General features: G+C 34.8%; 1 protein-coding gene across 7 annotated transcripts in view; it reads right to left on the bottom strand.

Moving 5' to 3' along the window:
* Window positions 1-10,113: 10,113 nt before the first annotated feature.
* AKAP1 (A-kinase anchoring protein 1) overlaps window positions 10,114-15,522 on the bottom strand; it is a 47,851-nt gene continuing 42,442 nt past the window's right edge. For all 7 annotated transcript variants that reach the window (XM_074261859.1, XM_074261861.1, XM_074261863.1 and 4 more), the window contains exons 8-11: window positions 14,747-14,814; window positions 12,897-12,970; window positions 11,843-11,905; window positions 10,114-11,330 (exon numbers count right to left, since the gene is read on the bottom strand). In XM_074261859.1, the coding sequence (XP_074117960.1) occupies window positions 11,256-11,330; window positions 11,843-11,905; window positions 12,897-12,970; window positions 14,747-14,814 (280 nt within the window). In that variant the 3' untranslated portion in view covers window positions 10,114-11,255. The remainder of the gene's footprint in view (window positions 11,331-11,842; window positions 11,906-12,896; window positions 12,971-14,746; window positions 14,815-15,522) is intronic.

The raw sequence follows: 15,522 nt of genomic DNA, 5'->3' as shown, positions 1-15,522 counted from the left end.
GATTTAAAACCTGAATGAGAACTCAAAAGGCCATCTAATCCAACCCTGTTATTTCACATATGAGAAAATGAAAATCTAGAAAAGCTTGTCTGCAGAACATTTTAATGCCAGTTTAGATTCTCCCTGGCATTGGTTTAGGGCTAATATTTGTAACATAAGAATATTTATTTTATTAAGAGCTTAAAACAAAGATAAGTCTACTGGGGAAGAGTGAGGGAAGGGACAGAAAGAGGATTATACAAATGTTTTTTTCAGCGATCTGTACTACTACTCCCCTCCATTAAAGTAGGAAAAAGAATAGTATAGCTTCCAGGAATAGAGGATTTTCCTGCTATTCTCTTGCCTTAGTCTGGATAGCCACTCATTATGCCCTGCAAGGTAGGTATTATTATCTCCATTTTAAAGAAGAGAAAATTAAGGCATATGGGTTTAAATCACTTACCCAGAATCACAGAGCTGGTAAGTATCTTGAGGTTGAATTTTATCTCAGGCTTAACTCAAGATCTAGCATTATCCACTGGGCCACTAAGAAACTGGATAATCTGAATAACAAACATGTGGAGAAGGGCCAGCCTGAAAGCTGAAGTACCATAAGTAATTGAGATCTTTAACATAGAGAGAGAAAACTCAGAGGAAGAGATGAGAATTCTCTTCAACTATTTTACCTCTTCTGCGGGGTTAGTCTCAGCCTTCAACAATCTCTTCCATAGCATTCAGGCTGCCATATTTTATGTTGCTACCTTTCTATGAGTATGTTCACTCTCACCCATAACTATACCACAAGTTCCTTGAGGACAAGAAACTTACTGCATTTTATACTTCTGTATTCCTAGCACCTGGCCATTCATATTAAACACCCCAAGATTTAATTTTTAAAAAAAGTGTTAGGATAACAAGCAATGAACTCTGTTAACAAAAAACTTTTTTGGCTTTCCAATAATAGTATGAAAATCTACTCCAGGGCAACAAGGACATGGGGAATGAATAATTAAGATCTAGGGCTGAAGAGAATCCTTCTTCCCAAAGTCCACAGCAAAATGAATTCTGAAATGTATTCAACTCAATCTTAACTGTCCTTGCTCCAAGAAAAAAAAAAGTTCCCAAATTTTTCTAGTTGAAATGAAAGTAAACTCCTAAGAGTCTCCTTTCCTTGTCTATTTCACCAAACCTCATTCTAAGCCTAACATTTTTTCTCCAAAAAGGGCTTTTCCAAGATCAAATCATCCATCCTCATAATTTGGAGTGGGTTTTTAAAAATCCTTTCCTGTTTTTAACTTTTATACTGGGACTTTTAAAACATAAAACCAAATAGAAAACAAAATGTTTCATAAAGTTCAAAGAATGAAATCTTTTTCAGAAGAATGTGAAGAGATTTGAAGTTAGTCATCCCAAAAAAAGCACTAGGGGGAGCCAAAAGCAAGTTACTGGAAGAAATGATAAGTTCTCCAACTGAAAGCAATTTTTTTGTAATGATGGACAGTTTAAGAGACATACTGAATGGCAATTCTGTCTCCCATAATCTATTACCCTATCTTCTCCACCCCCTTCCTCTTCTAAGTCCCTGAATCATACAGGTATTGACTGTATAACCATAGGTAAAACACATTTCATAAAAGCTAGAAGCCAATACTTCTAGTAGAAAATCATATCAAAATTCCTTATTCTTCAGCAAAATTGAAGCTCAGAAAGAATATGACTAGTTCAAGTCAGAAGACTTGCTAACGACAAAGCTAATAATGGAACTCAGGTGTCTTGATTGTCCATAATGAGATTTTCCTATTGCAAAATCTACTCTTCTTTTGGTACATTCAAGTACATTCTCTTTCCTGGTCACATCTCTGATTCTGCTTAGCTAAGCTCTCAACTCCTTCTGACTCATACCTAATTGTTCCTATCAATTAACCAATCAAATTTTTATCAAACACCTATAAAGTACCACACACCAGGGATAACTAACAAAAAATGAAATAAGAAAAAGAGCAGAGGTGGTTTAAAAAGTTTTTGTGATCGTCTGATATCTCAATTATCCTGTTAATGAAGTCACAGGTGCTCAACACATGATATCCAGATTTTGACAAAGTCTCATATTTATATCAGCTTAACTTCATTAACGCCTTGAGGTCAAAAAGATGGATGGTGATGATAGACATTTTCAAGATAGGATCAAGATCTAGAGAAATGGATTTAGAAAGCCTAGAAAACTCAACCTCAACTTGCAGTTCAATGTTCTTTTCTAGTACATCACTTTTCTTCCCCACACTCCCCCTCCCCCACCCTGCCCCCAAGTCCTTCCTGGAAGGGTAATTGTTAAGATAAAGTCTAGGGAGGAAGTAGTCACCACTGATCATAAAACTTAAAGAGTTTTATATAGGCTAAATGTTCATGTATGAAGAAAACAGGGTCTGGTTTAGGTAACTGACTGTTCAAGACCACAGAAAGTGGAATCCTAGGATTTGAATTCCTAAATCCTGACTTCAAATCCAATACAATTTTCCCTATCATAATATGAAACCTCACCAGTAATAACTAATTTCTTATAAAAAAGAAAGATAGAAATGAAATTGAAAAATACTTAAGTGCTTAAGATAATAAGAGTTCTAAACAGACTCCATTCCCCAGAGGAACACTTGTTAAAAATGAATAAAACCTTAGGGGAATTTTAAAGCCAAACAATGATCTACTGGCCATCTCTATCCTATAAATCAATGCCCTCTATGGAGTTGCATAACAATATGGGGGTTGCAAAAAATCTGGCAACAGTAAAAGGTTTCAGAATTCCCTACAATCTTGCTGTATCAAATATTCTGCCAAGATTTAATTATTTATGTAAAAATAAATAAGCACATCTATCTCATCAGTATGTGACTTTACTTTTATATTTAATAAATGGTAAAATTATATATATATGCCAAAGAATTGTTTTAAAATAAATGTGGCAAGGTTTTGCAAAGCTGGATGTTGGAAGCTAGCTTTGCCATGTAGTTTGAAAAATAAAAAAAGCTATTATTGTAAAATAAATAAATAAATGTGTGATTTATTATGAGTAAATGTTTAATTTGTATACCAATTTTATATATCTATATATTCAGGGTCACATAAATATTTTTTGGATCCAAAGGATTTGCAAATGGAAAAAGTTTAAGAAGTTCTGCTATAAATGATACCACAAAGATATTTTGGGAAGGAGAGCAGGGAAAAGGGCAGCTAAAGAAAGGTGGTGAAGATATCAAAGCTTTCTTTATACCATTAGGGTGCCTAATATCAGAAACTGAAGTCATAGATCTCTTAACAGGCACTAGACATTGGTTGCCCAAGGAAATTGACAGTACAACCAGATGAGAAAACAAAAGCTACATAATGAGTAATCAACTGTACTTGGCACTAATATTATGCTTAGCTCTGGGCCCCTATCCAAGAATGCAATCCAAGCTATGGTTATGGAATAAGATAGGGCCTGACCCAAAGAAGCCTCTCACCCCAAAGGTCATAAGGCAATTATAACCCCTTAACTAAAATGGAGGGACAACCCAATCTCAGTAAACATCATCCCTGTTGTAGCCTTAACAAATTTGAATTCAGGTGCTCCTGATTCCAGGCCTGGCACTGGAGCCACTGTGACACCTAGCTCTATGTGGTTATGCATATATCTGCTTAGAAAAATAAGTAGTATTGATCAGAGAAATGCAAAATAAGACAACGCTGAGATACCACTACACATCTGTCAGACTGGCTAAGATGAGAGGAAGAGGATGGTGAATGTTGGAGATGTGGGAAAATTGGGATACTGATACATTGTTGGTGGAATTGTGAATGGATCCAACCATTCTGGAGAGAATCTGTAACTATGCCCCAAAGGCTATCAAACTGTGCATACCCTTTGACCCAGCAGTGTCCAGTATCCCAGGGATTATATCCCAAAGAGATTTTAAAGGAGGGAAAGGGACCCACATGGCAGCACTTTTTGTATAGCAAGAAATTGGAAAGTGAGTGGATGCTCAACAATTGGAGAATGGCTGAATAAGTTATGGTGTATGAATGCTATGGAATATTATTGTTCTATAAGAAATGATCAGGAGGTGATTCCAGAGAGGCCTGGAGAGACTTATATGAACTGATGCTAAGTGAAATGAGCAGAACCAGGACATCGTTATAAATGGCAACAATAAGACTATATGATCAATTCTGATGGATATCACTCTCTTCAACAAGGAGATGATTCAAACTAGTTCCAATTGTTCAGTGATGGAGAGAGCTATCTACACCCAGAGAGAGGACCATGGAAACAGAGTGTGGACCACAGCATAGCATTCTTTCTCTTTCTGTTGTTTGCTTGCATTTTGTTTTCTTATTTACTTACTCTTTTTATCTGATTTTTCTTGTGCAGCAAAGAGAATTTACACATATTGGATTTAACATATATTTTAACATGCATAACATGTATTGGATTGCTTGCCTTGCAAAGGAGGGAGTGGGGGGGGAGGAAGAGAAAATTTGGAATACAAGACTATGCAAGGGTCACTGTTGAAAAATTATCCATGCATAATTTTTTTTTATTTTTTTGCTGAGGCAATTGGGGTTAAGCAACTTGCTCAGGGTCACACAGCTAGGAAGAGTTAAGTGTTTGAGGTCACATTTGAATTCAGATCCTCCTGACTTCAGGGCTAGTACTCTTAACCACTTCACCACCTAGCTGCCCCCTGTGCATATGTTTTAAAAACTAAAAAGCTTTTTTAAAAAAGGAGGAAAAAAGAAAAAGGAAAAGTGGACAATCTGACCCAAGTATCTTATGCCATGTAAAAGAAAATGAAGAGAAAATACATGGTGATTCAGTGAAGCAAAAGGATTACAAAGCCAAAAGATTTAAAAAATTAGAACAAATGAGATCAATTATCAAAAACAACTGCCTTGGAAACACTATGAGAAGAAAATTTAATAATCATTAGACTCTAAAAATTATGACCAAATATAAAAAGTTGGAAGAATATTCCAAGAAATCATAAAACTTCTAAGAACTTTTTTTTTTTGGCACAAATTCTGTTATTTACTTTTTTTCTTTTTTTATTAAAGTTTTTTTATTTTTAAAACATATGGATGGATAATTTTTCAACACTGACCCTTGCATAGCCTTGTATTCCAATTTTTTTCCTCCTTCCCCCCTACTCCCTCCCTTACAGGGCAAGCAATCCAATATGTTATACATGCTAAAACATATGTTAAATCCAATATGTATAAACATATTTATACAATTATCTTGCTGCATAAAAGAAAATCAGATCAAAAAGGAAAGAAAATAAGAAAGCAAAATGCAAGGGAACAACAACAGAGAGTGAGAATGTTATGCTGTATCCAAAAACTCTGAGTCAGAGGACAAAGTAAACATGGAAAGAACTGTGTCATCTGAAAAAATAACAAATTGAACATACTCAGAAACATTATAGCAAAAATCCAAAGTTTTCCGGTAAAAGAAAAAAATACTACAAGTATCCAAGAATAAATGTATCACATGAGACTTGCTACCAACTACTATAAAGAAAATCTTGCAATATGGTATAAACAAAGGTTAAAAAAAAAAAAAAAAAAAAAAAAAGAAAGGCTTACCATCAAGAATAACTAATCCTGCAAAAATGAGAACAATTTGATGCAAGGGGAGACTGCACATTTAGTATATTCACATTTTTCTTTTGAGAAAATTACAGTTGAATATAATCTTTGCAACATAACAGGCCAAAAAACCCCAGAAAAATATCAATATTCAAACAATTTTTAAAAGATTGATTAAAGTTTTATATCCTAAAATGGGGGAAAGAACTCATTGTTTCTTCAAAATCTGAGCCGAAGAGAGAGTAGACAAAATCAGGACTTTGACATAGTTTTATGCCACTTTAGATTGAGCCGAAGAGAGAGTAGACAAAATCAGGACTTTGACATAGTTTTATGCCACTTTAGATTGAGCCGAAGAGAGAGTAGACAAAATCAGGACTTTGACATAGTTTTATGCCACTTTAAGAGAGTAAAGAAAAAAAAAAGAAAAATACAGGAAAATGGAAAAACTTAATTCCTTATAATAGAGGTGCATCAGAAAAAATATACAAACATGGGAGCAAAGGTAGGGGGAATAGTTACAATATGTCAGGCACTATTTTGCATATCAGAGATACAAATATGAAAGATTAAAAACAAGTTCTTGCTCTCAAGGAGCTTACAATATACAAAAAATGAAGAGGAGGGAAGTGATATGGGATACCCAGTACAAGAACATAATGTTTTATGTAGTCAAAAACCAAGCAGTGCTAGTATTAGAAAATGGAGAATTACTTGGAAAGTTCAAAACCCTCTTAAAGGAAGGTTTAGGGAAAAGTTTAGTGTTTTATCCTTCAAGCCCTCCAGAGGAAAGAGGCAACTTTGGAAGCTGAAAAGGTATTGAGTATTAAACATACCCCAAAGAGTGTGGTATTAAAATCAGTTGAAAAACTAGAGAAGGGGAAATAAAGCAAAACTACAGGAAAGATTATAAAGGGGATACTTAAAGGAGAAAGGGGGTAAGTGGGACCCTTGTAAGACAAGCAATGGATTAAAGGTATAGGACTGTTTATGAATTCTCAGAGGCACTTTGATTTTCTTCAATTTACATTTTGATCAAGGAAGGTTTTTAATATGGAAGGAAATGAACTGGTGGACAGTCATAGAGGGAAAGAGCCAATCAAGAAAGCTTTTAAATTGGAAAAAAAATCCTTTATATTAGTATTATTTTATAAAAATATTATTCCACCCTCACAAATATCAACTGATAGCAGTGTTATGGAAATTCTTATTTAATATGTAGATGGAGTTGTTATTTTTAAAATTACAAAGTTTAATTGGTTGCAAAGATAATTAATGTTATATTTCTAGTTGTTTCTATAGTTTCTAGTTTAAACATAATTAGTTTCTAGTTATGTTTAAAACATAAAAATTAAGTATTCCTGAGAAACTTTCACCTTTCCCCTACTTCCTCCATCCCTATCTTTCTTTCATCCTCTTGCCCATATGCAATCTTTATTTCATAGTATTTCCAAAGCTGAAATCAAGCAAAAAAAAAAAAAAATCCAGTTTTACCACAGTCCAACAATTGTTAGTATTAAAAAACTTTCAGGATTATTAATAGACTAATGTAGTAAGAAATAGGGGAGAGAGAACACATCATTGCTCAATCTTGACCTTGATGCCTTTTCCTAGAATTCGTTTAAAATGGCTATTTTAAAATTTTCATATGCATGTTAGGATACACTTACATGTGTACAGGTGTGTGTGCATATGTGCCTATATGTATATACATATGCATGCATGTATATGCACAGATATTTGTAGATTTGTGCACAAGCAGCTAAGTGACACAGTGGTTAGAGTGCCAGGCCTGAATTAAAATTTGGCCTTGAGATTTTCTAGCTGTATGACTAAAGTAAGTCCTTTAACCCCATTTGCTTCAATTTCATCTGTAAAATGAACTGCAAGAAAATAGCAAAACTGCTCCAGTATTATTATCAAGAAAATCTCAAATGGGGTCACAAAGAGCCAGACAACTGAAATGTTTATATATGTATATGCACAAACATTTGTATGTATATACACATAAATCCTGTGACTTCATGTGGTTGTCCTCAAGGATACTTGGCAATGTATCCAGGTTAGCAACACTCCAAGAAAATTCCAAATGGGGTCTCAAAGAGCTAGAACTTTTTCCCCAATTTTTCCTTCTTTCCCCTATTTGGTAGCAAGTCTCAACTGAAATATATTTGTGTGTGTATATTTGTATATGCACACAAAGATTTGTCTATATATACACATTATATATATATATAAAGTAGACATATCCATTGTCATGGGAGAGTTTTAGAGTGTCTATTAGATCTTACTTTCCAAGGGAAAAGTTGGGCAGTAATCTGTTATATATATATAAATTATGTTTTATATATAACATAATACACACACACACATATCCTGTAACTTGACATGGTTGTTCTCACCAAGAAAGGGTGACAATGTATGCAGGTTGGGAACTCTAGTTCATGTCCTCCCATTAGTTTATTACAAAAGGGTCCACCCAGTATGAGGACCTTCAGTGATTTCTTCTACCATTGTCAGACCATCTATGGGGCAGACACAGGCTGGCATTTAGATGTTCCTCACTTGTGTCATCTGGCTAACCCATCTTATTTTGTTGTATATTTTATTGACATCCTTGACTCAATTCTTTCAGCATCAATGCTTACATCAACCATGTGTTTCTGAAAGATTTTCAGTTCTTCAGAGATTACAGTGTTATGATTCTTTGCCATTATGATTTATTGCCAAATACAGATACCAATAAGATATCTTAAAAATAGGCTTCTTATTTCAGGCAGTTGTTTCATTAAGAATTTACAACTTTCAAGGAGGGAAGAAGAAGGAAAAGAGAAAATTCAATGAATTACTTTCAAAAAATATACAGAAGAGAGAGTAGGTAAAGTTCATAAAAAGACAGAGATAAGGGTAATTGTTACTGCTGTATTACATTTAACATATTGTAATAGAAACTGCAACATGCATTCTGTGTTCTTTGAATGTTGAAATACTCATATTTGTTGATGTTTAATTAAAACATTAAAATGTGCAATAAAATTTTAACTAAAAAAAAAATCAACATCAATTTGTTGTACATAGTTACACAGTCTCATAACTAAAAACTCATCACTCAGCCTATCAAAATAGAAGCCAAAGCTTTAAAACAGAAGCCAAAATTTAAAGCCCAGCTTTAAACTGCACTCAGACTTGTGAGACACACTGTACTGAACCAGCACAGCTCACATCTGAGACAGAGGAGAGACCAGTTCCATTTTGATTGGGACTTTTTGTCTAGTATCTTTTTCCTTTGGGAGGATAGTCAAGACTGACCTTGTCTGCCTACTCCCTTGGATACTGGAGATTGGGACAATGATTATGAGGACAAGAACTTGGACAATCACAAAAAGGAATGGTTGGCTATGAATGACCAGGTCTCTGTTCAGGGAGTTTTCTGTGGTGGCACGAGGCTTGACTAGTCCTACAGACTTCTGATTATGAGAACAAGAGATGCTTCTTGAAGGGTAATCATTTGCTGTCCTTTCAACACAAACCCTGCTCCCAGGCCCAAAGTTTAAGGTAGAATGACCTGAGTTTCCCACACGAAGGATTCATTTAAGAGAACCCAGTAGGACTTCCAATAAAACAAAGGGACTACAGATTATAACCTTCCAGAATTATTCACCTAAGACTCAGTGGACAATTAAGATATTCCTTAAATTAAAAGTTATTCCTGACATCCTATTTGCAAAAGACTTGCTTTAAAATGAAAAAAAATTAAGGATCATAATATTTTAGTTCTTTGCTAGAGTCCTCATTCACCAGGTTCCTTCCTGTCTGATTAGACAATATTCAACATTTTTTCTTCTGCTTTGACAGGCTGAGCACAAAGCACCATACTAATTATAGGTGCTTTTTAAAAATTAATTTTTAAAATTCTAAATACAAATATTTCAATATAAACACCAGGGAAGAGAAATATAATTGAAACTGAACTTGTTACCTTTAGGTAGGAGACAAAAGATAATGGAAGACATACAAGAAAGGGAACAGATATTTAGTCTAAGCAAAATTATTATGTTCTTTTATTCACTTAGGCTAAAGACAAATCACTAACTGTTCACAGTTCTCCTATTGGTCATTAGAGAAGATGGAGGTTCCTTGTCTTCTGTAAGGAATAATGGAAAGGATGTCGACCAATTTTTTTAAAAGCACCTTAACCTTTAGCATAGGGCATAACTTTCTCTGATTATGCCAAATTTCAGATACTCCATGGAGTACTTGAATAAGTAGTTATTTGAAGGTATACCACATAAGACAAACATAAATACCATTTTCTCCATTGGGAGAGTTTTTAATAGACCTTACTCACTTTCCAAGGGAAAAGTTGAGCAGATAATCTGTTAGAACTACCATAGAACCAAGAACTGAAGGGGAACATGACAAAAAACTTTGCCTATAAGCATCCCATCCAACCACTGTCACTTTCACCCCAACCCCTAAGACAGCAATTATACTCAAGAAAACAGGCTCAAGTTTATACAATTCATTTTTTTTATATAAGTTTTATGTTAGCTTAAATTACTTTAACAATTTTAAATTGCACAATTCTTTTGCCAGTCTAAAAAAAGCAAAGAATTAATCAAAAAGATACACCACTGCAATATTAATTCCATTTGATTACTTTTTACAGATCTGTACAGCAGAATAGCAAAGAATTCCTCATTTCATATAGCAATCCTGATCATGCTGTCCTGTGCATAGTAGGGCGGAAAATGTGTCTCGCCAAGACGTTTTGGGAATGACAGCTGGAAGGACTATGCACAGTGAACTGTCTACCTAATTGAGGATATTGGGAGGTGGAAAAAAAGCTGAGTTCCCTTTCTTCTCCAGTGTTTCTTGTACAAAATATTACAGTGATTTTTTTTCTTTATATATTTACAGACTTTGCACAAATAGAAAATGATTACAAATTACACTTAGGCTTGGCAGTTTGACAGGTCCTCTCCTTTGCCCACCTTCCTGGCCCCACTAGGGGGCAGGGGAAGAATATCCAGAAGCAAAAACTGTGACTATTGTCCTGTACTTAACTTCAGCAAAATTTGGTTTCTTATTGATCAACAGATGAGGTTCTTGAGGAGGGTGTGTACAAAAGATGGAATACCAAAAAGTCTACTTTTTAAAGAAGTAGGCTGTACACATTAACACTAGACACACAGACTTAGGGAGCTTAGGAACAACAAGATTTTAAAAGTAAAACAAACTCTTTCTTAAGCAGGCAACACAGCTCTGCTTAAAATGTTATTGTACTTAACAAACAGGAATAGTCACCATTTTGGGGGGGAAGGGATGGGAAGGGAAGGAAGGAAGAAGAAAGTATCTTGATTTTATTCAGAATCTTCCTTAGTTTGTGGGATGTTTAATTTTTTAAAAAAAATTTGAAACCACATTAAGGTGTTGTCATGATATGGCCTTGTGGTTTTAAAAAATATTCCTGCTTTTCATAGAAATGAGATTATGTTTTCTTAAATTGATCATAATATGGCCCAAAAAATGACTATTACTGGGGTAGGACAACATTTTGTATTCTGATGTGAAACAAGTCTTTCCCATGAGTGCCAAGCCAATTCTAATACAGTGCAAAAAAGGATTCAGGAGGTGGTTGCCTGGGGGGGGTATCAAAGGCTTGTGTAGTAGCTGTCTATCCATTGAGCAAGTCCTCTTTCCACCAGTGTTCGGTTTATGGACACCGCCTGGAAAAGAGAAAGGTCACTGAAGGCAACAGCCACAATAAACTTCAGATGACAAGATATTGATGTTCTAAAGTCACACTTATGACATGAGGAACTGATGTGCAAAAATGGATTTCAAATGAAGCCATTCTTATCTATATAAAAATTGGTATTCAAGATCTTTCATTCTTAAAATTTAAAGAAATATCTGAAAAACATGCCAAAAGGACAGAGAGCTGGTAGACTCAGGGTCCAGAGAGATATAGACAGATAGATAGGACATAACCAAGTCAGTGATTTGTTTTGTTCTATTATATTTGTTACAAGCATTTTTAAAATTATTTTTTCTTATTTGGCAAAAAATTTAAAACATTAAGATCACTAAAATTTAGCTCATGAAAGCAAGAGGATAAGAAAGCAAGAACCAGCCAAATCTACACCAAGAAATGAAGAATTTTCCTAAAAGGACCCAGCATTTGGGAGATATTACTACTAGTAAGATATTTCAGTAAGAAAAATTCAAAATGCATTACCTCATCCCCAATCATACTCCACAGCTGTATGAGAGGCAGGCCAGTGGAATTGTAATTAGTAACCTGGAGACAGAGAAACATAGTATTAGGACAGCCACTCATTGTAATCTTTAGAGATTGCCAGTCCAAACCAATGCAATGAATGTTTAAGGGAAAATCTCCACAGGGCCCCAAATAGGGATATTAATCAGTAGGTTTCTCTCTAGTGGGAGGGTTAGAAGATCTCTGATTGCTCTGTGTTATTTAACATTTCTGTCAGTGAGTTGGACAAATACACTAATGCACTCATCAAATCTGCACACAGACACAAAGTTGGGAAGATAAACTAGCACAATAAGTCAGAGTTAGAAAAAACTTAAGCTAGATTACTGAGTCATATCCAGTAAGATGAAAAGAAATCTAAAAAATCTTCCTCCTCCACTTAGGTTTAAAAGAAAAGTCATATAAGTATAAAATGAGGGAGGCTAGTTAGATTTAGTCTGGAGTACACAGTACTTTATATGAGCTCATTCAGGAGTCAAAGAGTAAAAGGCAGTCAAAAAGCTAATTTTGCTGCTTAGTAGGCTACACTAAGAAATAACATTCAAATCAAGACTAGAGAACTGATAATTCACATAAACTCTGCCCTATATAGATATCTGTAATATTTTTGTCTAATTTTGATTACTACATTTTAGGAAGAAGCTAACAATTTTGAGATAATCTGAATAGTGACGAAGATGGTGAAAGGTCTCAAAATCATGCTATATGAGAATGAGTTGGAAGAATTAAGGAGGATTGGCCTAAAGAAAAGATCTAAGAAAAGGGAAATGGAAGGAAAAAACTGATTATCTTGATCACAGAGGACAGATCTAAGAATAATGGTTGGCAGTTACATTCACAGACCTATGTAAGGAGAAATTTCCCAACAAAGAAATCTCAAAATAAAATATAAAGCTTCTGGAGGTACCAAGTTTCATTTAATAGAAATGTTATAGAGGAAGATCTTGTTCATCTATGTGTGGGATTAGGTGGCCACCCAGTTCCCTTCTTGCTAAAAATCTATTATTCATACCTGAGCAAGCAATGGTGTACCTCTGGTCATTTCATTTACAGCTGCATCAGCTTCTGGTGAAAAATGATCCTCATCTTTAAAAAGAGTAAAGAAGTGGAGGGGAAACCCAGATTAAAATCTCACTTGGAAAAAACAAATATATAGTTGTTCTGTTCCATGTGCGAGGCTCTTGGCCAGAGGCTCGTAATGTTATGTCAAGGAAAATGCTATAGATCCTTAGGAGGGTTTGATTCTTTATGAAAAGGAAAACAAAAATTTTCAACCTTTTCTTGTCCAATCTCCAGGGCACTGGGACAACTTCAATCTTTACTCACTTCCAAATATCTAATATTATTTCTTAAATATTATTATATTAAATATCAATATATAAATAAATAAATCTGATTTCCACCTTCAAACTGCCCCTTAACCAAACAACAGTTTCCATGTATCTTCTTGCCCCCTTCTGTATCATATAAGATTTCATTTTCAGGTCTTTTCTATTAGCTATAAATATGCTCAGATTTCATTAGTCCTTTAAGCAAGCAGCTAGATGGTGCAGTGTATCATAGTCTTGAAGTCAGAAGGACATGAGTTCAAATTTGACTTCAGATACTTAATATTTGCTCATTATGTGACACTGGCAACTCACTTAACCCCAATTGCCTCAGGGGAAAAATACCTTACCTCCAATTCCTCTAATCACCCCAACTCCTCTCCCTAAGTATCCAAATTTCTTAAGAGTGGTTACATTTAATGTCCATACATCTCCTCACTACCTGCTGACTTCTCAATCCCTTGGATTCTGACTTTTGTTCCTGTTCTACTGAAACTTCTCCATTCAAGGCTACCAATAAGACTACATCAAACCCCATGCTATTGTTGTTCAGTTGGTTTCGTCGTGTCTAACTCTTCATGGCCCCATTTGGGTTTTTCTTGGCAAAAATATTGGAATGGTTTGTCAATTCCTTCTTCAGCTAATTTTATAGATGAATAAACTAAGGCAAATAGAATTAAGTGACTTGTCCAGGATCATATAGCTAATAAGGCTCTAAGACCAAATTTGAATTCAAGAAGATGAGTCTTTATTCCATCCTATATTTATTTATGTGTCTTTCCTCCCAAAGGAAACCCACAAAGAAAGACCCAAGTTCAAAAATGGCACCACAAAATGACAAGCTCTGTGATCCTGGAAAAATCACTTATTTAGTCAGCTTCAGTTTCCTCAACACAAAAAAAATGGAGATAATAGCACTTACCTCAAAATGAGACATTTTTAAAGCACTTTGCAAACCTCAGTGTTATATAAATGATCATCATTATTGTTAATTATTATAAATTAAGAAAAGCATTGTATATAGTAACCAAAGATTCTTATTCAATAATAAAATAATTTGATACTTATCACTGCCATAAGTTTTTAAAAGTATTTTTATGTCCATTATCTTATTTCATACTTACAACTCTATAGTAATCAAGTAATTCTCATTGTACAAATAGGAAAAATAAGTATCAGAGCCACTGTGACTTGCCTGGGTAAAGTAAAACAAGTGGAAATTTAGCTCAGATATTCCTAAATCCAAGTTCAGTAGCCCTTTCTGCCTCTCTGACACGATGAATACCAATAGAAATGTTCAAAGGAGGTCCACTCTAAAGACTAGCAAAGAGGGTAAAATCTGGGCTACACCAGAAGGTCAACTGCATCTTCACTTGGAGGAGAGACTGAAGTCAGAAGCATGGTAAGAATGAAGGGGAGAACTGTACCTGCGATAAATGAAGCTGCTTTCAACTTTCATAGAGAGAAAGTCTTTTATATCTGCCCTTGGAAGAAAAAAAAATTTTTTTACAAGACAACACAGTCAATCTGTTACCTGACAGAGGTGCCACATTATCCAGTAAGACTTCTGCTCCTTGGAATGGCAATGTGACAAAATCAGACCTGTAGAAATGAGAAACTTGTTAGATATACATGTTAAATATTGAAAAGCTTGGTTTTTGAAACATCATCTTCTATACATCTAGATTTTGTCTATAACTGGGTACTGGCAAGGTGGACCAACTAAGCTCTCAAGTAAATAAGGCACTTGTCTTGGGTAATATTCCATCCCTGATTTAGGGGAGCAAGATCTTTGGCAATACATCCACAGACTGAAAAACCAGAGCTGATGGGAATAACTAAAAAGGGAAAATCCCATTCATGACCAATTTTCCCTCTTACAGTTCATCTGCTGCAGAATTCTTTTTGCAAGAAGAAATCCAGTGGACAGCATCTACTTAGGATGGGACTCACTTCAAATGAATAAGTATTTATTCCACATCTATTAAGTGCAAAGGTATCATAATATATTAGACATTGGATACACAAAGACTATATATATATATAATTTGGCTTCAAGGAGCTTCCCTTTTCTTGAAAGGGAGAAATTCATGATGTAAACAGATAAGTAATTCCAAGATAATGATCTGAGGAGGGAGAAAGCACTTAAATATTATCCAAGTGAATTTTAAAATTTTCGATTAAAGTTAAATTATTAATTATTCCTGAGAGGCAGCATGGCTACCTTTAGTCAGAAGACCTGGTTCCAAGTCTTGCTTCTGAGATATACTGCATGAGATCATAGTGGTATCATCTCATCTCTACATGCCC

Source organism: Sminthopsis crassicaudata, chromosome 4, assembly GCF_048593235.1.
Source record: "Sminthopsis crassicaudata isolate SCR6 chromosome 4, ASM4859323v1, whole genome shotgun sequence".
NCBI classification, from domain to species: domain Eukaryota; kingdom Metazoa; phylum Chordata; class Mammalia; order Dasyuromorphia; family Dasyuridae; genus Sminthopsis; species Sminthopsis crassicaudata.
This window is presented reverse-complemented; position numbering and strand designations above follow the sequence as displayed.